This window comes from Myotis daubentonii, chromosome 6 (genome assembly GCF_963259705.1).
Source record: "Myotis daubentonii chromosome 6, mMyoDau2.1, whole genome shotgun sequence".
In the NCBI taxonomy this organism is placed as follows: Eukaryota; Metazoa; Chordata; class Mammalia; order Chiroptera; family Vespertilionidae; genus Myotis; species Myotis daubentonii.
Window position 1 is genome coordinate 71,609,353 of NC_081845.1, and position 25,108 is coordinate 71,634,460.

The 25,108-nt window shown below is 41.6% G+C and overlaps 1 protein-coding gene across 11 annotated transcripts in view; it reads right to left on the minus strand.

The window, feature by feature from the left end:
- The window catches only part of PHF3 (PHD finger protein 3), a 99,202-nt gene extending 74,319 nt beyond the window's left edge, over positions 1-24,883 (minus strand). For 6 of the 11 annotated variants that reach the window (XR_009453477.1, XM_059701281.1, XM_059701278.1 and 3 more), the window contains exons 1-2: positions 24,736-24,877; positions 8,154-8,422 (exon numbers count right to left, since the gene is read on the minus strand). Coding sequence is in view for 7 of the 11 variants with exons in the window: in XM_059701281.1 (XP_059557264.1) it covers positions 8,154-8,397 (244 nt within the window). In the remaining 4 variants the exon portion in view is untranslated. Of the gene's footprint in view, positions 1-8,153; positions 8,423-23,788; positions 23,928-24,072; positions 24,249-24,735 lie in introns of those variants that run through there. The other 5 variants (XM_059701280.1, XM_059701279.1, XM_059701283.1 and 2 more) reach the window with 5 other exon arrangements.
- Between the last annotated feature and the right edge of the window lie 225 nt (positions 24,884-25,108).

A 25,108-nucleotide genomic window follows, 5' to 3' on the forward strand; every position in this document is an offset into this window, starting at 1 on the left:
TGCCTCTCCCTCTCCCTTCCACTCCCTTAAAAAAAAAATCAATGAAAAAATATCAACTGGTGAGGATAAACCCCTAGAGTGCCGGGGAGCATGATCGGCTCCTTCTATCTTTTGCCAAAGTGCCGGGAGCGCTAGCGGCAATTTTTTTTTCTACTAGTATTTATAATACAATCAGCAAACAATATATGTCAAAGATGAAAACAAATGTAGTAAAGGTTTCCTTAAGTTTTTTAATATGGAACCAAGATGGCGACATAGGTAAACACCGGAGATTGCTGCCTTGCACAACCACTTCAAAAATACAACTAAAAGATGGAACGGACATCACCCAGAATGACAGGAAGGCTGGCTGAGGGGAAATTCTACAACTAGAAGGAAAGAGAAAAGCATACCAAGACTCAGAGGAGGCGCAGTGCAGAAAATACAAAGGTGCGGAGGTGCGTGCGGAGCGGGCTGGCGGCTGAGGGCGTGGTTGCCTGTTTCAATCAGGAGAGAGTCTCAGGCTCTGAGCTCCAGTTCCGGGTGAGTCTCTGAGGACCCAGACTCAAACGGGAGAAGCGGGACTGTCTGGCATCGGTCGGAACTCAAGGGCAGCTTTCTCTCCAAGGTTTGCAGCGGTTGCTGGGACTCTGAAAGGCAGAGCCTCTGGGGACAGAACTGAGAGCAGCCATAACTGCTCACTTCGCCCGCCCTGTTGATCCTCTAGGACCCCCCCCTGCCCAAGCCTTGCACAGAGGCATTTGTGGGATAGCCTTAGGCAAAGGCTAGATTAGCACCTCCCTAGAGGACAGAAGTTCTCCCACTGCAGACACAGCTGATTCTCACAGCCAGTTGGCCTGGAGGTCAAATCCCCCCCAGTGTTACCTACAACAATCAAGGCTTAACTACAACAAGACTGCGCACAAAGACCACAAGGGGTTGGACCAAGAAAGCATAAAAAATGTGGAGACAAAGAAACAGGACAAAACTGTCAATGGAGGATATTGAGTTCAGAACCACACTTTTAAGGTTTCTTAAGAACTGTCTAGAAACCACCGATAAATATAGTGAGATCCTCAAGAAATCTAATGAGACCCTCGATGTTATGATAAAGAACCACCTAGAAATTAAGCATACACTGACTGAAATAAAGAGTATTATACAGACTCCCAACAGCAGACCAGAGGAGCACAAGAATCAAGTCAAAGATTTGAAATGCGAAGAAGCAAAAAACACCCAACTGGAAAAGCAAAAAGAAAAAAGAATCCGAAAATACAAAGATAGTGTAAGGAGCCTCTGGGACAGCTTCAAGCGTACCAACATCAGAATTATAGGGGTTCCAGAAGAAGAGAGAGAGCAAGATATTGAAAACCTATTTGAAGAAATAATGACAGAAAACTTCCCATACCTGGCGAAAGAAATAGACTTACAAGTCCAGGAAGCGCAGAGAACCCCCAAACAAAAGGAATCCAAAGAGGACCACACCAAGACACATCATAATTAAAATGCCAAGAGCAGAAGACAAAGAGAGAATCTTAAAAGCAGCAAGGGAAAGAAACTCAGTTACCTACAAGGGAATACCCATACGACTGTCAGCTGATTTCTCAACAGAAACTTTGCAGGCCAGAAGGGAGTGGCAAGAAATATTCAAAGTGATGAATAGCAAGAACCTACAACCAAGATTACTTTATCCAGCAAAGCTATCATTCAGAATTGAAGGTCTGATAAAGAGCTTCACAGATAAGGAAAAGCTAAAGGAGTTCATCACCACCAAACCAGTATTATATGAAATGCTGAAAGGTATCCTTTAAGAAGAGAAAGAAGAAGAAAAAGGTAAAGATACAAATTATGAACAACAAATATGCATCTATCAACAAGTGAATCTAAAAATCAAGTGAATAAATAATCTGATGGACAGAATGAACTGGTGATTATAATAGAATCAGGGACATAGAAAGGGAATGGACTGACTATTCTTGGGGGGGAAAGGGATGTGGGAGATGCGGGAAGAGACTGGACAAAAATGGTGCACCTATGGATGAGGACAGTGGGTGGGGAGTGAGTGCGGAGGGTGGGGTGGGAACTGGGAGGAGGGGAGTTATGGGGGGGAAAACGAGGAACAAATGTAATAATCTGAACAATAAAGATTTAATTTTAAAAAAAATACCTGGGGGGAAAAAAGTTTTTGAATATGTAACTTCATTTACTTGCGATTCATTTTTTTCCTAAACTGCTGTAAAATCTGCAAAAATGCCTTGGCAATTTTAGCATAGTTCCTAGGATATTGGTTGGCACTCAAAGGGTTAACAACAACAAAAAAGTGACTTAAAATCTAACCTGTGATTGGGCCAAACCATTATACTAGCCCTGTAATATGTGTGTACTGTGATGCATATTGAGAGAGATTATAGAAAAAATGCCCAGTTCATTAAAAGCATGTTAAGGATTTTCCTTTATTATATCACACATCATGATAAAACTGTACATGAAATTTCTGATTTTAGTGTCAGAAATAGTTTTCCTTTTCCTGGGCACCGATTTTATTTTTATTTTTACTTCAAGGACACTAATGTTTCACTGTGGAATGTTGTACTTTCACACAATGACTGCTAGAAATCTGAAAGCCAAAATTGTGTCCCACCTGCAGCAAATATTTTACTATCTTAAATTCTGATTCCACTACCTGGCCCTACATTTTTCCTTTCCTTGTGTGTTTTGCAATAAACGAGCTGTCATCTTTTTGCTGGCAGAGGATGTCTTAAATTTGTAATTTAAAAAAAAAAAAAAAAAGCAACACAACACCTGTGAATCGCAATAAAATGAGGTATGTGGATCTGATACCTGATTCCCAATGAAACACCCCAAGCTAGAGGGTCATATCCAGCAAAAGATTAAATCTCATATTCCCACAGGGAACTATCATTCTATTCGGGGTGAATCCCAAGTTTCTTTTAGTCAAACTTTGTCTCCCCCTAACTGCTACATTTTGAATCTTGCCTCTCTTTTCTGTTTGCTCTCTTCTAAACATACTCCACTTTCACCAAAATCCCTTTAAGTATAACTCAAAATGATTATTTAATATTAATCATCAACCTTACAGAAATAAAGTTTTATTCTTAGAGGCTATGCATGTTCTTAAAAGGCTAATCAGTTACTCTTCTCTAACATTCAATTAAGAGTATACACTGTCAGCCCTAGCCGGTTTGGCTCAGTGGATAGAGCGTCAGCCTGCGGACTCAAGGGTCCCGGGTTCAATTCCGATCAGGGGCATGTACCTTAGTTGCGGACACATCCCCAGTAGGGAGTGTGCAAGAGGCACTGATCAATGTTTCTCTCTCATTGATGTTTCTAACTCTTTATCCCTCTCCCTTTCTCTCTGTTAAAAAAAAAAAAAATCAATTAAAAAAAAAGAGTATACACTGTCTTAACCAATATATTTTCATCTCATTTGCATGACTACTTTACATATATTGTTTGTATTTTCTTGTTCAAATGCAATTCTCAAAAATAAGAACAACGGCACAAGAGGTTCACTGAAGCTAAGAAGTTAAAAAAAAAATATTAAATGACAGATACCACTCAAAATAATGTGCAGTTAGATCCATTATCTGTAATTAATTTGTACAAAAAGTTTGCTACCCCCCCACAAATAAAGTACAAATAAGAAGAATTCTGAAAACATGAATTTTTTGGACTAGAGGGCCACTGTGGTTAGTTCAATGCACTGTCTTGAAATACTGTCCAAGAGAAGTATGAAGCTATAAAAACTTGTAAACACCTTTCAAACAAATCTCAGTGATACACTAAGGACACTAATCATTTCTCCAGAACAAGTACAATATAATTTTTCCAATATTACAAATGAAACCTGCCTCAAATGATAAAGCCCCAAGCTATAGATCTATGATTAAAGATTAAAAATTTGTGTGTCAGCCCAGCCAGTGTGGTTCAGTGGTTCAGTGTCAACCTATGAACCAGGAGATCACGGTTCATTTCCCAGTTACGGCACTTGCCCAGATTGCTGGCTCGATCCCTAGTAGGGAGCCTGCAGAAGGTAGCCGATGGATGATTCTTTCTCGTCACTGATGTTTTATCTCTCTCCCTCTTCCTTCCTCTCTGAAATCAATAAAAATATTTAAAACAAAATCTGTGTACTAATAAAAGGACCATATCACTCTATTACCGAGAAACTTGTAACATGCTATTACAATACTTTGCTCGGAAGGAAGCAGCACGTGCTAAAATCCTTATTAAATAACACTGCCTGATGTCATATATTACCAATGTCATTCACGATAAGAAAACAACTATTATATATGCATGCTAGCACAAAGTTTCCTTTACACTTAAATACACAATGAGTCAACATTTAACAAATATGCCAAGATACTGTAAGAATTCCATGACTTTTTGATGGATTTAACCTCTAAAATCCATGCTACAAAAGGGCTATAATTTTTTAATTTAGTGAATGATAACTTGGAAAGGACATCTTGGTTTTCATTAAAGGATGCAATACCTACAAGTGCTTTTAAATGAAAGGCTGCTCTGAATGTCCTTATATCTACAGTGTGTCTTCCTGGTCTTAATGCAACAAATCAAATTATAGTTACTGGACATTTATTTTCAATATATCAAATAAAGAAATAGATCATAAATGTAAGACTTATTTCACATTTATGAATCATAGCTATTTATGTAAAAAGGGAACACATTTGTTTGTAAAATGATAAACATTTCTTCATGACCCTATAATGCCAGGTTTTCAAACACCATTATAATGACTTTGAATACATTCCTCAAGTAGTGTATATACACAATATATTTGGTATCTTGAACATAATACCTGGGAAAATCTAATTTTCATTTTAAGGATACCAGGATTTTTTAAAAACACTAATAATTGATTTTATCATCAAGATCAAATATTTCTCTCACACGTAATGATTTTCCTCACTTGGAGTTTTTTTAAAATGTATTACTGGGCAAATTCAAAAAAATACCATATTTAACAGTGTGGTGACAGGAGGGATAGGGGGGATAAATGGTGATGGAAGAAGACCTGACTTGGGGTGATGAGCACACAATACAGTGTACAGATGATATGATGTGGAATTGGGCACCTGAAACCTGTATAATTTGGTTAACCAGTGTCACTCCAATAAAATAAAAACCATATGCAAACACTGTAGTTAAAGAAACACTTTACAGCAGCAGTAGCCAACCTTTCGGACGTGGTCCACGGACCACCGGTTGGTGACCGCTGCTTTGGAGAGTTTAACAATTAGTATCCTAACTTTTGTGCATATGACAGAACACTAGACATAATCTTCCCTTTTTCTTTCCTACTTTTAAACTTTAAAGCGCCTTCTATGATTTTTGGAGACAGCTTAAATATAATGCAAACCACTCAACTATGCCAACCAAAATACTGATCTTTAACAATTACAGCAAACCAACCTGGTTCAGCATAGAGAACAAGATATAATAGTTTAGCACTACCAAAACCAATGTTACCAAATAACCATAATCTGTAGCTTTTGTTGGCCTGAGAAATACCGATAGGGTCATTTCCCTGATAAGCTTCAGTTAAGACAATTAGTAAAAAGACAATTAGTTTGTATAGATCCAAATACAAACATATAGGTAAGAACTGTGTCATACGGCAAAAACTGAAGTAGTTTCTGACTATCTGAAAATTATACAAGTTGCCCACATTGGGTTTTCAGTAAATAATTTACAATAAAATTTCTTCTTTGCAATGCTCTTAAATCTATTATTTCAAAACAGATTTTAAAAGAAAAACTTTTTCATGTATTCCACTTTGCTATCATTAGAAAATATATAAGCCTTTTACTGAACCAAATATCCCAATGGGCAACACAAATTCTGAAGCAATCAAGATAAATCCCCTGCCTGATGGCACAATGAAATCTAAATAATTCTAGACAGAAAAGCTTTACCTTAAGTTTCCCACCACATATTCCCTTGTATATCTTAAAAACATGTACTACACATATATTAATAGAACGAGTCTGTTCGGAACCAAAATAAATAATTGTAGCAAACAAATTTAAAATAAAATATTTAAATAATTTTACTTAAAACTCAAATAAAAAGTTAAAGTTTACAAAATAATAAAATCACAAACAAATAATTAATAATCATACCTCAAAAAAAGTTTAAGCATGTGAATAAAGATGTTCAAAGTATTCTAAAAGCAAAAGAAAATGTTCACCAAAACTGAAGAAAAAGGGGGAAAAAAAAAAGGATTGCATGTAGGAATACCAATATTACTAAAGGGCTGGAATTCTTAAGTAAATAAGTCTAGGGGATGTTATACTTGCCAATTCAAGGCCTAGTATAGCATCCTTGTGGGTTACTGCATTCCCAGTAACAAGCACTGAAGTATTCAATAAATGTTTTTACTTAATTTGGACTAAACTGAAATTTTGTACATACAATCAAACATTGTCAAAAGTGCTTGACAATAAAGATAATTCAATATACTGTACTGACACAGGAACCAAAGTAAAAAACTTGAACAATGCATATACATAAAACAAAATTTTTACAGCTTTAAAACATTTAGAATACAACAAAACAGTGTAAGCCTATGCAATAACACAAACAATGTATATAATTCAGAGATACATCATTAGCAAGCAATTCAAAAGATACAGTAGTTAGAATGAAAAGATTCCTAGTTAGCCAAAATGTCGAGGTCTTTAGGCAGAGTTATCTGATAAATTTATGGATAAATAGCAGGCCACCTAATCCAAAACTTTAAGTATTATTATATTAAGTAGAAAAAGTTAAAAGAAAATGAAAAAATATACTGAAAAACTGTAATGCAGAGGAAGTCTAGAGTCACTGAAAAATAGACCAACACAACCTAAACCTCTGAACTACTCTAGGGAACAGTGAAGGGAAAGCCTAACTTCTCCATCTGAAGCTGATTTCCCTTATCTAATTCTAGCTTAAAGGATAGGTTAATTGCACCAAAGTTTGTTGTAATATTCTCTTTGCACTATGTAAGAAAATCTATATATTTTTCCACATATTAATATTAGCTCCAAAATAATTTCTTATTGAGAACTAGTTTAGCCCTACAGAAAGTTACTTTCCTCAATCTTTCATTGACTTCAACTACATAGAGATCCTAGAACAGTGCTGGCCAACAGAAATGTAATGTAAGCCACATATTTAATTTTAAATTTTCAAGTAACCACTTTAAAAACAAAAATAAAATTTTAAAATAAGGTGAACCCACTGGCATGGCTCAGTAGTTGAGCACTGACCTATGAACCAGGTCATGGTTTGTCCCACAGGCCCGGTTGTGGGCTTTATCTCCAGTGGGAGATGTGTAGGAGGCAGCCGATCAATGATTCTCTCTCAATCTCTCTCCTACTCCCTTTCTCTCTGAAATCAAAAAAAATATATTTAAAAAGTTATTATTAAAAATATATATATTTTAAAGGTGAAATGAATTTTAAAATCTTATTTAACAAAAATTATCCAAAATATCACCTCAACATTAAAAATTTTTGATGAAATATTTTACATTCTTTTTTTTTCATTTTGAGTTTTTAAAATATGGTATGCATTTAACAGCACATCTCAATTAGGACCAGAGTCATTTCAAGTGATTAATAGTTAAATGTGGCTAGTAGTTACTATGTTAGATAGCACAGGTCTAGAGTTCTTTCTCTGGTTCTGAGGCACTTGTAAAAATATCAAAAGATCTGATAGGAGCAGACAATATTAAACTTGAAAGGCTGGAAAGGGCAACAGAAAGGTCAATTCAGCTGTTACCCTTGACTCCAGCAAGCCTAGGGTCATGTCCCAATTTGCTAGGCAAAATCCTAATTACACCTGTTGTCATGAAATAATTATTAACAGCATCCCCTATAATTCTCAGTGTCCCACTTAGGATGATAAAATTATATGGTTGCCCTATCTATATCCATAATATCCTCGAAAATAACTCCACACTCCTTAGAAGGAAATTTAGTTTAAATTCTAATTCTGATGCCTAGAATATCTAAATTCAAAGGAAAGAACCCTAAATTCACTGCCCTCTTCAAAAAAAGAAAAAGGAAAAAAAATGCTGCTAAAAATTCTTTTATTTTAAATTGCAGACTAAAAAAAAAAAAAAAAAAGTTAAGAATTACCTGTTGAACAAGGCATCTGGAAATTGGGATCATTGCTATCCAAAACAGGCAAACAGAACTGGTTACTTGCAGATCCTAGCATAGGATCCTTATCGCTGAGCATGTTCTTCAGCGAGTCCTCTAAGACATTTTGACTTGTACTAAAATCCTCACAGACTTCATTCTCCAGGTTGGATCCTAGAAATAGGGCATCATCTAAGTGTTCAGTAGGAATTAAATGATTAAATGTATCAACTATATCCATGAAGACTTCTGTGTGTCTTTCAACCCTATAGAAAGACAAAAAAAATACCATAAGAAATAAAGCTACCAATTGATAATCACCTAAAACCAAATTATTTTAATAGTTCTGAGTCTAAGAACACACTTGAATTGAATTGAATTGTTAAAAAAAAAAATCCTCACTGTTTCCAATATACATTTGGATATGTAGAACAAATCGTTACTAAATGTTTCTTCATCATGCATGTAGAATATCATTGTACCAGAAACCCTATTAAATGTTTACTCACTTTTAGAAAAGAAAAAAACAACAACACTATGTACATACTCCATTAATTTCACACATTTGAAAGAACTACAAGGCTTAAACCATAAAAATCACGTTTTCAACCATAATCTTTCCATAAATTAAGAATCAGACATTGGTTTTACAATAAGTCCATATAAAACAGCTAAAGTCAAATAATTTGTTGTCCCATACATATTAAAACTGTAAAATAGCCTTGTTTTATTTACAAAGCATTTAAAGAACGATAATATAGAGAGAAAAAGATTTCTGGTGGGGGGAGTGGGGAAGGTAGAAAGAAACTATTAAACTAAAACCAACAAGTCAAAACTCAAAAAACTACACACATTCAGGAACAGATGTGCACATACACACACTGAGAGGGGAACCCTTTTAGGATACAAAGAGATAAACAAGACAACAACATATCAGAGACTTAAATTTATTTTAGTGAGTTATGTGCAGCTCATACACATATTAAGCTAGTCTCCTATTTGAAATGTACCCTACTAGATATCACTCAGTAAAAGTCCTCTTATACCAGGGGTGGGCAAACATTTTGACTCGAGGGCCACAATGGGTTCTTAAACTGGACCGGAGGGCCGGAACAAAAGCATGGATGGAGTGTTTGTGTGAACTAATATAAATTCAAAGTAAACATCATTACATAAAAGGGTACGGTCTTTTTTTTTTTTTTTTTTTTTTTTTTTTAGTTTTATTCATTTCAACGGGCCGGATTCCGGCCCGCGGGCCGTAATTTGCCCACGGCTGTCTTATACTCTAGAGGAGCCTCAATTATAAAAAGCTGAATTATTTTCAATATTGGTTTCAGAAAAAACTGAAATAATGTACTCTAGGGGGTAGGGGAGTCAACAAAAATCTAGTAATATTCAGTTAGCTAGAAAATTCCACTAATTAAGCAAGATTCCAAGGTTTTTTAGATTAGCCAAATCTACCAAAACTTCTTCAAACTATCCTTGAATTATTTTCCCTATAAAAATGAGGGGGCCCTGGCTGGTTTGGCTCAGTGGAAAGTGTTGGCCCACAGACTGAAGGATCCCAGGTTTGATTCTGGTCAAGGTCAAGGGCATGTACCTCAGTTAGGTCCTGGGGGGGAGACAACCAAGGCGGGAGGCAACCAATTGATGTGTCTCTCTCACATAGGTCTGTCTCTCTGTCTGTCTCTCTCTCTCTCTCTCTCCCCGCCCCCCCTCCCCCTTCCCCTTTCCCTCTCTAAAAATCAATGGGAAAATAAAAATAAATAACAAAATAAAATAAAATAAAAATAAAAATCAATGGGAAAATATCCTCCAGTGAGGATTAAAAAAGAAAGAAAATGAGGAGAGAGGAAGTTCAAAGATATTCTACAATTTACTAGGTATATCCTATACTAATAAAAGAGAAAAATGGTAATTGGCGTACAACCGATACCTTTTTCATTGGCTAATCAGCGAGATATGCAAATTAACTGTCAGCCAAGATGGCGGCTGGCAGCCAGGCAGCTGAGAATAGGAGGCTTGGTTGCCCCAGCGATGGAGAAAGTCAAGGATCCCCGCAGCTGCAGGGCTCTGAGCTCCTGAAGCAACAACTCCAAAAGATACAATGTTTTAATTATAGAAGCTAAAAGATGGCGGTTAATTTGCATACTCAGGCTCCAAGCAGAGCGAAGCCAAACAGCCCTGAAGCAGCAGGGCAGAGAGGCCTCAGGGCCTGGGATCAGCAGAGTCGAGAGGCCTCCCGGTCCCAGTGATCAGCGGATCCGAGAGGCCTCCCGGCCCCAGTGATCAGCGGATCCGAGAGGCCTCCCAGCCCAGGTGATCAGCGGAGTCGAGAGGCCTCACGGCCCAGGTGATCAGCGGAGCCGAGAGGCCCGGCCCTAGTGATCAGCGGAGTCGGAGGCCCCGTGATCAGCGGAGTCCAGAGGCCTCCCGGCCCCGGTGATCAGCGGAGCCGAGAGGCCTCCCGGCCCCTGTGATCAGCGGAGCCGAGAGGCCTCCCGGCCCCTGTGATCAGCGGAGCCGAGAGGCCTCCCGGCCCCGGTGATCAGCAGAGTCGGAGGCCCCGTGATCAGCGGAGCCAAGAGGCCTCCCGGCCCCGGTGATCAGCGGAGCCAAGAGGCCTCCCGGCCCCGGTGATCAGCGGAGTCGAGAGGCCTCCCGGCCCCTGTGATCAGCGGAGCCGGGAAGCCTCCCGGCCCCGGTGATCAGCGGAGCCGAGAGGCCTCCTGGCCCCTGTGATCAGCCGAGAGGCCTCCCAGCCCCGGTGATCAGCGGAGTCCAGAGGCCTCCCGGCCCGGTGATCAGCGTAGTCCATAGGCCTCCCAGCCCCGGTGATCAGCGGAGTCCAGAGGCCTCCCGGCCCCGTGATCAGCGGAGTCGGAGGCCCTGCGATCAGCGGAGCAGAGAGGCCTCCCGCCCCGGTGATCAGCGGAGCCGAGAGGCCTCCGGGCCAGGGATCAGGGGAACCAAGAGGCGTCCTGGCCCTGGGATCAGCGGAGCAGGGAGGCTTCCCAGCACCGGGATCAGTGTGACAGGGTGCGGAGCTCCAACCCTCTGATCGGCCCTGCTCTGTGCATGACAGGAGTGGCGCTGCAACCTCCCTATGGACCCTGCCTTGAGTGTGCCAGGGGGTGGTGCCCCAACCCCCCAATCAGCCCTACCCTGAGCATGACTGAGGGTGGCATCGCAACCTCCCAATCCGCCCTGCTCTGTGCATGACAGGAGGCGGGGCCCCAACTCCCCAATGGGCCCTGCTCTGAGCCCGACCAGGGGTTACACCTAGGATTAGGCCTGCCCTCTGCCACCCGGGAGCAGGCCTAAACCAGCAGGTCCTTATCTCCTGATGGGTCCCAGACTGTGAGAGGGCACAGGCCAGGCTGAGGGACCTCCTCTCCCAACCCCGAGTGCACAAATTTTTGTGCACCGGGCCTCTAGTATATCATATGCTGCTAACAGTTTACCTACATTTAATTAATGTATTTCCAATCAGAATAGACTATTGTTTTAAGAACAAAAATGCATTCAAATAATTTAAATGTCTTCCCAAGTCACAAAACAGAGCCAAGATTCAAATAGGTTTACAAGTTCCACAGCCCAAGGCCATAATCCTTACACACTGAGCTACCTAGCTAAAACTGACTAGATTTGATTCATTGAAGGCGCTTGTGTTTTGTTTTAAGAATAGCCTATTGATTTTTAGAGAGAGCGAAAGGGAGAAGAAGCATTGTTGTGACAGCATAACATTGCTCAGCTGCCTCCTGCACGCCCCCCACCGGGAATGAAGCCCTCAACCCAGGCATGTCCCCTGACTGGGAATTGAACCAGCAACCTTTTAGTGCACAGGATGACTCCCAACCAACTGAGCAACACAGACCTAGTAGGCTAAAGGCTCTCCTTTAAAAACTATTTTCCCACAAATCAGTGGTTGCCTTGGGCTTTGAATAAGAGAGGGATGGACTGCAAAGGAACAGGAAGATACTTTGAAATTTATAATGAAACTATCCTAAATTTTGATTGTGGTAGTCATTTCATGAATGTATATATATCCACCAAAATTCATCAACCTGTTCATTTTAAATGGATGCACTTATTGTAACTGAATTTTAAGTTTTTTAAAAAGGAAAGAAAATTTTCTCTCACAAAAAGTAATCCTCTTCTAAACAGACAGATCTCAATACCTCTTCTACAATGTATTTATATTAAAACTAGAGGCCTGATGCATGAAATTCATGCGGGGGGGGGGAGGGGGGGGAACCTTCAGCCCAGCCTGCACCCTCTCCAATCTGGGATCCCACAATCCTGGACCACTGGCTCCTAATCGCTCACCTGCCTGCCTGCCTGGTCGCCCCTAACTGTCCCCCCCCCCCTCCGCTAGCCTGATCGCCCCTCACTGCCTCAGCGTGCCAGCCTGATCATCCCTAACTGCCCCCCCACCCCCGCCGGCTTGGTTGCCCCCAACTGCACCCTCCCCCAACCCCCACCAGCCTGGTTGCCTCTTACTGCCACCCCTGCCGGCCTGGTCGCCCCACACAGCCTGCTTGTTCAGTCGTTTGGTCGTTCCTCACTCACCCCCCTGCTGGCAGCCATCTTATGAGGGCATGAGCATTAATTTGCATACTACCTCTTTATTATATAGGACTAGAGGCCCGAAACACAAAAAATTGTGCCCTCGGGGGAGAGAGGGGGTCCCTCAGCCCGGCCTGTGCCCTCTCGCAGTCTGGGACCCCTCGGGAGATAACGACCAGCTGGCTTAGGCCTGCTCCCGGGTGGCAGAGGGCAGGCCTAATCCCTAGGTACAGCCTCTGGCCAGGCTCAGAGCAGGGCCGATTGGGGAATTGGGGCGCCGCCCCCTGTCATGCACAGAGCAGGGCGGATTGGGAGGTTGCGATGCCGCCCTCAGTCACGCTCAGGGTAGGGCCGATGGGTGGGGGGGGGCACCACCCCCTGTCACACTCAAGGCAAGGTCGATGGGGAGGTTGCGGCGCCACCCTGTCACGCACAGAGCAGGCCCTGCTCTGTGCATGACAGGGGGCAGCGCCCCAACCCCCTGATTGGCCCTGCCCATCAGGCACCCCAATTCCCCAATCGGCCCTGCTCTGAGCCTGACCAGGGGCTACACCTAGGGATTAGGCCTGCCCTCTGCCACCTGGGAGCAGGCCTAAGCCAGCTAGTCGTTATCTCCCGAGGGGTCCCAGACTGCGAGAGGGCACAGGCCGGGCTGAGTCATGCACAGAGCAGGGCCCATCAGGGGGTTGGGGAGCTCCCCCCCGTCACGCACAGAGCAGGGCCCATCAGGGGGTTGGGGAGCTCCCCCTGTCACGCACCGAGCAGGACGGCTCAGGGGGTTGGAGCGCCACCCTCTATCACCCACAGAGCAGGGCCGATCAGGGGGTTGGGGCGCCGCCATTCTCACACTCAGGGCAGGGCCAATGGGGAGGTTATGGCTCTACCCCGTCACACACAGAGCAGGGCCCGTGGGGTGGGGGGGTTGGGGCGCCACACCCTGTCACACACAGAGCCTCAGGGCGATCAGGACGTTGGGGAGCTCCCCCCTATCAGGCACAGAGCAGGGCAAATCAGGGGGTTGGGGTGCCTTCCCCTGTCAGGAACAGGGTAGGGCCGATAGGGAGGTTGTGGCCCTGCCCCTGTCACACACAGAGCCGCAGGGCTATCAGGGGGTTTGGGCGCTGCCCCCTGTCATGCTGATCCCGGTGCCGGGAGACCTCGCGGCTCCGCTGATCCCGGTGCTGGGAGGCATATTACCCTTTTACTATATAGAATAGAGGCCTGGTGCATGGGTAGGGCTGGCTGGTTTGCCCTGAAGGGTGTCCTGGATCAGGGTGGGGGTCCCCACTGGGGTGCCTGGCCAGCCTGGATGAGAGGATGATGGCTGTGTGCAGCTGGTCACACACCCTTCAGGGTTGGGGTCCCCACTGGGGTGCCTGGCCAGTCTGGGTGAGGGGCTGAGGGCTGTTTTCAGGCTGGGACTGAAGCTCCCAACTGCTCCTTTTTTTCTTTTTCTTTTTTTATTCTGAGCCAGCTTTAGCTCTGAGGCTCCAGCTCTTAGGCCTCAGCTCCTGAAAGCAGGTATCTGGTTTGTTTTGGTTCTACAATCGAAACTCTGTATCAACTCCAGGTCTGAGATCCTGGCTAGCTGAAAGCTGGTTTCTGGGGTTTTGTTTAGCTTCTATTTTTGTAACTATGTTTCAAACTGCCAGCTCAGAGGCCTGCAGCGGCAGGCGGGGAACGTTGGTTTCCTCCGTCACTGAAGCAAGCAAGCCTCATGTTCACTTCAAGCTGCCTGGCTGCCGGCCGCCATCTTGGCTTACAGTTAATTTGCATATCTCACTGATTAGCCAATGGGAAGGGTAGCGGTCGTATGCCAATTACCATGTTTCTCTTTTATTAGATAGGATAAGGCACTGAAATAAAATGTTATCTAATTGATGACTATTTATTTTACATGCATTCTCTTTATAAGATCAAGAGGAAATTATAGCTTACAATGCTGGTGAAAAAGTCAGGAAAAGTTTTACTTCCCTAAAACTATCTAATCCCAGTGCCTAAGAGAGGCTCAATTATCACACATCACCAACATTCCCACTGTTTTCATGTTCCATTTATTATTTAGTAAAATAAATTTCTAGTAATTAAAAATAATTTACAAAAGGTTTACTAAATCTTTACAAATGATGTAGCCAGAATGATCGATGAATTTATATAGCTAAATGTGCTGGAATTCAAAGTTTACAACAGTCCAAAACTACCTCCTCTTCGGAGCTGCATCCAAATTAGTAATCCTCTTTTTCTCAGAAGAATCAAAAAGACAATTTCAGCTCTTGGAAAAAAATTATTAACACTCCTTCTAAAAATGGTATGCTCAGTTCCTAAAAATGCATTCATTGCCATCTTGCCATAGTATACAGACATCCCATAAGGCATCCCACAATATCATGTGTCTGGTAAACTCTATAAACTTCACCTGAGGTCAGCCTTTCTGTTATCGCAAATACTGTCTGTGTGTGCTTCAAACGGTGGGGACATTCAGAACATTCAGAAATTAAGATCACACAGCTTGAAATCACACAGCTATAAGAAATACCAGCTCATTCAAAACATTGATCAGGTGAGCAATATTTTTTCCTCAATAATACTGCTATTAGTGAGCAATCCCAAAACCCCTTTACTAGAAGTACCTTCAGAGCCTATGGCATATTTTTAAATCTCAACAGTAGACAATATTTACTCTTTAAAGATCAATTAAGAGTCCAGCTGGTATGGCTCAATGATTGAGCATCAACCCATGAACCAAGAGGTCATGGTTTGATTCCAGATCAGGACACACATGCCTGGGTTGGCAGTTCAATCCCCAGTAGGGGTCGTGCAGGAGGTAGCCCATCAATGATTCTCTCTCATCATTGATGTCTCAAGCCCTCTCTCCCTCTCCCTTCCCTCTCTCTAAAATCATTAAAACACATTTTTAAAAAGAAGATCAATTAAGAAAAGTAGTAAAGCATATTGTAAATAAGATGGGTGAAACAAAACTTTCTGGCTGTTTTTTCTTTTTTCTTTTTTTCTTTTTTTTTTTTTCTTTTTTTTGCCAAAACAAGTATTACTTATAAAGTGTGCTTTCCTGGATTTAAGTAAGCATATGAGGGGGGAAAAAGCTTCCATGGTCAAACACTGAGAAAGAATGATATCACAGAAAGTTAAATTTCTTTTTTAACAATACCTTTATTCAACAAATGTTAAGCATTGTGTGAAACACCTTTAATAGGCCAGTAAGACTGGGAATGTTCCTAAGACAAAACAGAGCAAAGCAACTCAAACCTATGGGTCCAAAGACAACAATATCTACAGGAAACATAACAAGACTAGTATTTTGTGAAATTGTTATAAATTAGTAAGACTGATTTTTCATAAGTGGCTCTGGGGCAATTCCAAAAGTAGAATGCAAAAATAATAGTATACAGACATCCCACAAGACTATCTTGAAAGTAACATTTAATGGAGGTATAAAATAATTTATTTTAAAAAATCAATTTCAGCCGAAACCGGTTTGGCTCAGTGGATAGAGCGTCGGCCTGCGGACTGAGAGGTCCCAGGTTCGATTCCGGTCAAGGGCATGTACGTTGGTTGCGGGTACATCCCCAGTTGGGGGTGTGCAAGAGGCAGCTGATCGATGTTTCTCTCTCATCGATGTTTCTAACTCTCTATCCCTCTCCCTTCCTCTCTGTAAAAAAATCAATAAAATATATTAAAAAAAAAAACTCACATGCTAAATTGAAAAACAAATGTTAGCCAATTATAGAAATATTAACACACATTTAAAATGAAATAGAAAAAGGACAGTAGTTGGGAAACTGGTAAAATCATAATGTCTGGAATTCAGCTAATAGTAATGTACAAATGTTAATCTCTAGTTCTGATAAAGGCACTGGCATGTCAGATAAGACAATAAAGGAAACTAAATAAAGGGTATATAGAAATTCTATACAATGTCTGCAACTTTTCTATAACTCTGAAATTATTCCAAAATTAGTCCTTTTTTAAAAAAATAAACACAATCTAAAATATAATGCCCTGAGATACCTAGTAATGTAAATAGACAAAGATAATCAAATCTAATTAAGAAAACTTGAGTTGATTAATTAAATAGACTATTAGTCAACTTGATTTAAACAAATTCCTATTTCTTACATTGAAATTTTAAATGCTTCCTTATATTTGGGATTATAAATTTAATAATTAAAACATAACAAGTCTATCTAGGGTCTATTTTAGGTGGCTAATAAAATATACATATCCAATTAGACCAGTACATATATGCTAAAATCAGAAAATATTTCTGAGTTCACAGTCACACCTCATGGTTACAGATAATAAATGTATCAATCTAAATCAGGAAATTGGATAATCTGCTTAATTTAAAATTACTCATTTATTCATAGTTTAATTATTAAGCATCATAGGTGCCAGTGAAACAAACCCGTCTCTAACTCAAGGAACGCACACCCCAAAACAGAGGACAGACATAAAAAGTAATACATGTAAATATCACAACAAAATATAAAAGTGTTATATTGAAGTGCTGCAGACAGTATCACAGAGAAAGGTGAAAATCATTGAGACAAGAAAAGCTAAGCAGGTTATGTGAGTGCTGGCTCCTAAAAGTCCAGAAGATACTCAGGCAAAGAGAATAGCATTTGCTAATTATATACAGCCAACTTTGATCCTAATGGACCATTTAGAAAGATTCAAGTATTAGTTCTAAGATTCTGAATAAAATTTAACCTAAGTCTGGAGATAGATCCCACTTTAAAATGCTTGTTTCATCTGAACTCTCAAAGAATTATACTTTCATTTACACTCATGAAACCAGCATACATTGTTTTCCAAGTGTTTCATGTATGAACAGAATGTAAAAAGATAAGATTTAGAAAGTACCAACAACAATAATGCATTTCTACAAAGATCCCCTTTAACTTAAGAGTAAATTAAGAGTAGCTCAACTTTTCAGAAACATCTTCAAGTAAAACTAGATATCTTATCTTCTTTAAAAAAAAATAGTACATATAAACCTAAAAATTAAATCGCTAAAGCAATCAAAAGGCCTAACAGGTTATCGTATTAGGAAGCTGTCTCGTGTAGACTATAGGGTAATAGTGATTTGGGAAGGGGGGGGTTAAGGTTAAAGAGGGCATTCTGTAAATGATGGTAAATGAAGGACCTGCTAACAGGGAAACCTGTGAGCCAAAACTTGAAATGAAGAAATGATCCATGCATAAGAGAAACAGCAACCCAGGCAAAGACTTAAATGCAAAGGCCCTAGGAATGAAACAACTACTTGGTGCCTTCCAGCCCTTACACCACAGTTTAAATTAAGCCATCAATTAATTAAGCATGCTTACAATGAACAAATTTCTAATAAGCAGTAGTAGTACTAGTAGTAGTAGTAGTAGCAGCAGCAGCAGCAGCAGCAGTAGTACTAGTAGCAGAAAGAGAAGAAAAATAAAAATACCACTACTACTAATGATGACAAAATGTAAAACTTAATGTGCTCTAACTTCATGCCAGGAACTATCCTACATGCTTTACATCAGTTTTTAATCAGAAGTGATTACATCCCTCCAGAGAACATTTGGCCAATCTGTACAATCTACTATGCCATGCAAAATTGTCTAGTAAAGATAGACTGGCCCTAGCTGGTTTCGTTCAGTGGATAGAGGATAGGCTTGCAAACTGAAGGGTCCCAGGTTTGATTCTGGTCAAGGGCACATACCCAGGTTGTGGGCTTGATCCCCAGTAGGGGGCATACAGGAAGCAGCTGATGGATGATTCTCTCATCACTGATGTTTCTCTCTCTCTCCCTCTCTGAAATCAATAAAAATGTATTTTTTTTAAGAGATACACTGCTAAGAAATTAAAACTCCTGTGTAATATTTTGAAATTTTTAGTTAGCTATTTCTCTTCTTCCCATCTTCATTATACCAATGATCATAAAAACTTAAATCCCTTGACCATTAAAAGATAATCTAAATTAAATATGGAATTGTATGGAGACATTTGTGGTCATAGCAACTGGAGAGGGAAGGCTGACATCTAATAAATATACTACAATGCACTAAGAAAGCCCCACAACAAAGAATTAACCTGCCCCCCAAAAATAAATGCTGAGATTAAGAAACTCTGCTCAACATGTATTAATATAATCCTCCTACCAATGCTGTATTATAATCCCAATTATACAAAAAATAAAATAAAAGTGGAATCAAAAAAATTATTTGAGCCCTAGCTGGTTTGGTTAATTGGATAGAGCATCAGCCTGTAGACTGAAGGGTCCCAGGTTTGATTCTTGTCAAGGGCACATGCCTAGGTTGTGGGCTGGATCCCCAGCAGGGGGCATGCAGGAGGCAGCTGATCAATGACTCTCTCATCACTGATGTTTTTATTTCCCTCTGCCTTCCTCCCTTAAATCAATAAAAATAAAAATAAAATGACTTGACATAGTAAGTGGTAGAGATGAAATCTGAACCCAGAATTTCATTCAAGAGTCAATGCATTTAACAGTACCCTGTATTTATTATCTCTTTGTAAAATTAAATTGAATGATTATTATGTGTAAGGCACTGTGCTACATTCATTTAAGTGCATAACGTCATTTAGTCTTCACAACCACACAATTAGGCAGGTACTATTACATTCTCAATTTATGAGAGAGGATAGAGCTTAGCAAAGTTACACACAATATTACAAAGTAAGTAACAGAGCTGGGACTCAAATCCACTCTGACTCAAAAGTCAGTTCTTAACCACCATGATATGGTAACATTAAAAGGAAATAATAGGTTACCCTTCCAATGTAAAGTCAAGGAAAATCACTAAGTGGTTACGCCATGTGATATGACAAAAATTCCACGAAGTGATACAACCTAATCACCTGTTCTGCATACCCATGTTAAATTATGGTAAAGTTTCACTGGTTAGAATCTATTAACAAGATTTCATAAGAAAAAGCCAAGAATCACAACTTCTTTTCTGAATTTATCAGGAAAAATAATATATAAAAATCCAAGGTATATGACTTACTAATACCAAAGCAGAACCAAGAACCCAGAAAAAGAACTATCAAGTGTAAGGTGAACAGTACTAAGGCGTAACTTTAAAGTTCACAACCATCCCAGCTGGTGTGGCTCAGTGGTTGAGCTTGAACATGGACCCATGAACCAAGAGATCATGGATGATTCCCGGTGAGAGCATATGCTGGCTCAATCCACAGTAGGTGGGTGTGCAGGAGGCAGCCGATCAATGATTCTCTCTCATCACTGATGTTTCTACCCTTCTCTCCCTCTCCCTTCCTTTCTCTAAAATCAGTAAAAACATACTTACCAAAAAAAAGTTTACAACCATATCCTACTGACATTATGGGAAGCATTAACAGTTTGGATTAACCATAAAAACAGTGAAAGCAACTCACCACTAAAACTATGGCCTAAGTAATAGTAGTTCAAACTAAGATGTATTTAGCATGTACAAGGTACCAACCAGGCTCTATGCATTATCTCATTTGTTCCTCACAACAACTCCGTGAGGTAAGTGCAATTATTATTTCTATTTTACAGAAGAGCAAAATGAGATCCGACCATTACATAATTTGCTTAAGGTCACATACCCGGTATACCTAAATCAGAACCCAGGCAGTATGATTCCCAAGTCTGCACTTTATGCACTCTGCTTGCATAACATATTTTTATGTTGTTAATATACCATTAATGAAACCTTAAAAAAATACTGGAAACAGCCCTAGCTGGTTTGGCTCAGTGGATAGAGCATCGATCTGTGAACTGAAGGGTCCCGGGTTCAATTCTAGACAAGGGCACATGGTGGGTTGTGGGCTCAATCCCCAGTAGGGGGTGCACAGGAGGTAGCCAATCAATGATTCCATCTCATTATCTCTTTCTCCCTCTCCCTTCCTCTCTGAAATCAATAAATAAATAAAAATACTGGAAACAAAGTGATGTACACTTCTTCCAAAATAAATTAGGAAATATGCATTTAGCCCCTCCCTACACATAAAAAATAAAATGGCTATCCTCTATGTGTATAAACATTTTACAAATTATCAACTACAAACTTCGCCATTTATTTTCAGCCTACAATATTAGAATGTTTTCATGTGGCCAGCTCACACAAATTATGAATGAATTAAAACTCTAGCCAGCTGGCATGGCTCAATGGTTGAGTGTCGACCTATGAACCAGGAGATCACAGTTCAATTCCCGGTCAGGGCACATGCCCAGTTTACAGGATTGACCCCCCCCCCCCCAAGTGGGGGTTGTGCAGGAGGCAGATGATCAATGATTCTCATCATTGATGTTTCTATCTCTCTCTCTTCCTTTCTCCCTGAAATCAATAAAAATATTAAAAAATAATATATTTTTAAAAAGACTCTAAAGTTTTGCCTTCCTGTACAATCTACTATGTCATACAAAACCGTCTGATAGTTATATTTGTGCTAAGATATTAAAACTTGTAATAGTTTGAAGTTTTTACTTAACTTTCTCTTTTCATCCCCTCTGCATTATACAAATTATCATAAAAATTTAAATTCCCTTATTACAAGATAATCTAAATTAAATGCACAATGCATAGAATTTCCAGTCCATACTCTGGGCAATTTCTCATACAATAGCTTTTAACTCTAATAACTCTAATATGATTTAACACCTCATTTCTCTAAATCTTTTTCTCAATCTAGAATGTTCCTTGAGAGTACAAACAGCACGTGGAGCTCAAATACTTTGAATCAATTCAATACTATCGATATCTTTCCCTGTTTAATCACAGGGCAACAATTTAAAAAAGAATATATTTCTGCTCTCAAAAATGCACCAGTATCATAAATGTGTAACAATTTGCCAAGTCAATTTTGTAGTTAAAATGTAAAATGTCTATGCTTTTGAAAAGTTACTCCAGGATCCTCAGAGGGTGCTCCAAGAAATAAAAGAGAAATAGAGCCCAAGAAAAGAAATCCAGCAACCAAATGTGAGAATTCTTGAAATGTAGATGCATGAAAATATTTAGAAAACAGCACTCAGCTATGGTGGCTCAGTGGTTGAGTATCAACCTATGAACCAGGTCATGCACAGTTCAAATCCGGTCAGGGCATTATGCCCAGGTTGCGGGCTCGATCCCTAGTGAGGGGCATGCAGAAGATAGCCAATCATTGATGTTTCTACCCTTTTCTTCTTTTCCCTTCCTCTCTGAAATCAATAAAAAAATATTTTTTAAAAAAGAAAAGAAAACAGGACTCCAAGAACCCTGAACTCCCTGACAGTGTGTGGTGAAGTAGTTATGATAATCCACAAACCTGAGATGCTAATCAATAAAACTCATTATCCCCAAAATATAGAAAAGATATCTCCAAACCTTAAGTAAAAAGAATTTCATGAGAAATCTTTCTGAAGACAAAACAGTACACTTAAAAAATCCAAATGTACCACTTAGCTGGTATGGCTCAGTGGTTGAGAGTCAATCTTATGAACCAGGAGGTCATGGTTCAATTCCGGGTTGAGGCACACGCCCAGTTTGCAGGCTCGATCCCCAGTGTGGGGTGTGCAGGAGGCAGCCAAATCAATGATTCTCTCATCATTGGTGATTCTCTCTCTCCCGCTCCCTTCCTCTCTGAAATCAATAAAATTTTTAAAAAATTAATAAAAGCAAAATGTATCAAAAAGGCAAACGCCATATTACCATGTCAAGGAAGATAACCATTATCTATATTTTAGTACCCCCCCCCAAAACAGAACTGCATACATAATTTACATTTGCCAGTTTTTCCAAGTATAACCCATACAATGTAAAAATCTAAACTCTTAAATTTTGCACTAATCCAAATCACTTGCTTCCTTCCAACTTTAATCAATTGTTTTATTAAAAAGCTATTACATAAGCAAAGATTAACCTTTCCTAGCTGATTCCAACATTAAATACAATTTAAATTTTAATAGTATGGTTATAAGTAATTAACATACAAATTCCTTTCAATTTTTCTATCCTGAAATTTGAATTTGACTAAAACTATTTTTCACCTACATTCTCTTAGATTTGAGGTATCTGAATCTGCAACCCGATGAGTATACTACAGGATCAGCTAAAGTTAGCTGAGGTCTATCCAAACAGCATGGAATGCATAATTAATTCAGTGTGATAAAGAAGTTCACTATCCTCCATAAGGATGCAAAAGCAGTATAATAAATCACATGCCCGTGCTCTTCAATAAACGGACCTATAAAGCATGCAAGGAATGGGAAAACTGGCCCTATCACTAACTCATTTTTTTATCCTTTTGACAATTCTCCAGTACAGCTATCAAATAAAGATCAAAATCTAAGGTTGTAAGTCTGCATCCTTAAAAAATGGCCAACTTCCTGCTGCTAAGGAATCCACTGAACTGTGCGTGCAATAATAACTCCTAAAATCCCCCTTTAAATTCTGTTACTATCTTGGGGAAATGGAGTATGCAGTTCAAAGCAGTAATAGTGATAGATGGTGGAGGGAAATTAACATATGGCCAGTAAACAAAAGAACTGAGAAAAACAGTAAATTCAGAAAAGGTCCACGTGGCAGTGAATGTTAAAAATTACTACTTTAACTAACAACCTTCATGCAACACCTTATGGGCTCTGGAATGAAGCTACAAGTTCAAAAACAAAAGACTACTACAAAGGTCTCCTGGCTCTTTGACTCGTGTCTCTTTTCTACTACACACACACATCCAAACATTTTCGCAATCCCAAATACCTGTCAACTATCAAAAAAAAAAAAAATGGTAGGAAATGAATGAGCAATGGAGGCGTCCTATTTTGGAAGATCTCAACCAACCAGTTTGGGAAAAAGGCAAGTTCGCCCCCCCTCCCCCAAATAGTAACCAAATAGAACGTAGTACTTAAGTATTCCCCAGTAGTTTGCCATATCATTTTATTTATTTATTTTTTTAGCTTAAAAACAAGGTGGTAAATTTCTCTGGTGAAGGTCCAATGACCTATGCCTCATTGCAAATTAAGCCTCTCTACACGTGATGAAGATGAACGAGGGCCAGGCGGAGAGAAAAGCTTTGTTGCTACTTACAAGAATGACTCTCCCTAGCCATCCATGGTCGTATTCTGCGAATGATTCCTGAACGGCACCCACACACCAAGCTCAAATGACCTCGAACCCTAAGTCCCTAGGAAATGGCATTTCCCACCCGAAGGCAGGAAAGGCTCCTCGGGCCGGGCCGGGCCGGGCCGAAGGCGGCAGGCAGGGGCCGGGCCGGGGCTGCGCGGGGCTCCCCGCTTCTCCCCCTTCCTCGCCGCCCCCGCCCCCGGTGCGTGTCAGGTGATTAGTGACTGGGCACCATTAGCAACACGCACACAGCGACAAGTGGTTCGGTCAATGACACGGGTCCTCGGGAGGCCGGGCCCCAGGCTTCTCCTTTCCAACCTCAGCAAAAAAGGCGTCGACAGTTTGGCTCCCGAGCACAAAAGCGCGCGGCAGGAAGAGGATGGATGGAGCGCCAACTCCCCCGTCTCCAAACGCGGGAACCGCACTCGGCCTCCCCGGACCCAGGGCCCCAAGCTCGATGGCCGGGCTCCCCGGGAGGGAAGAGGCCCGAGTGGGCAGGGTCGGGGCCTGCAGGCCGGGCCTTCCCGGCCAGGCCCGCCGCGCCTCCAGGCCTGCTCGCCCGCGCGGCAGCGACGGGACACACTCACCCCCGAGGGCCCGGGAGCGGGAGCCGGGACCGGGGAGAGACCGCGGTCCCGACCCTCCGCGCGGCGACCTCGCCACCGCGGCTCCCTCCCGCCCTCCCTCCCCAGCCCGCGGTCCAAACGGTCCCGGGCGGCGGAGGCGCGGCCCGGGTAGGCCGAGGACGTTACGCAAGAGGCCAGAGAGCTCTCCCCGCCGCGCCGGGGAGAGGCGCGGAGTGCCCGCCGCGGGAGGGGCGGGGAGAGGAGCCGAGGCGTCGAGCGTGTGGAAGGGGATGGGGGAGGGGAGGGTTGCCCGTCTCGCTGGCCGCGGCCAGAGCCGCAACTCACCCAGCTCCGCCGACGAGCGCTACCACTGGCAGCAAGAGGAAGATGGTGGCCGCCGCCGAGGAGGAGGAGGAGGAGGAGGAGGAGGAGGAGGAGGGGGCCCGGTGGGTGCCGCGGAGAGGGGGTATGCGCAGGACGTCTGCGTCGCTGCCACAGCCTCTTCTCCTCACGGGGTCGGGCGGCTGCTGCTGACGACACCTTCCTGGCTTCTGCGCCGCCCTCCCAGTCCTCGTTGCAGCCGCCGCCGCCCGGAACCCGAGGGTCGCTCGCCTCGCGGGGACTGGACGGCGGTGCGAGACCCCACAGCCATCGGCGTGCGGCGGCGGCGCGGGGGTAAAAGCCAGCCCGCGTCACGTGACCCCTCTGTTTACCGTTC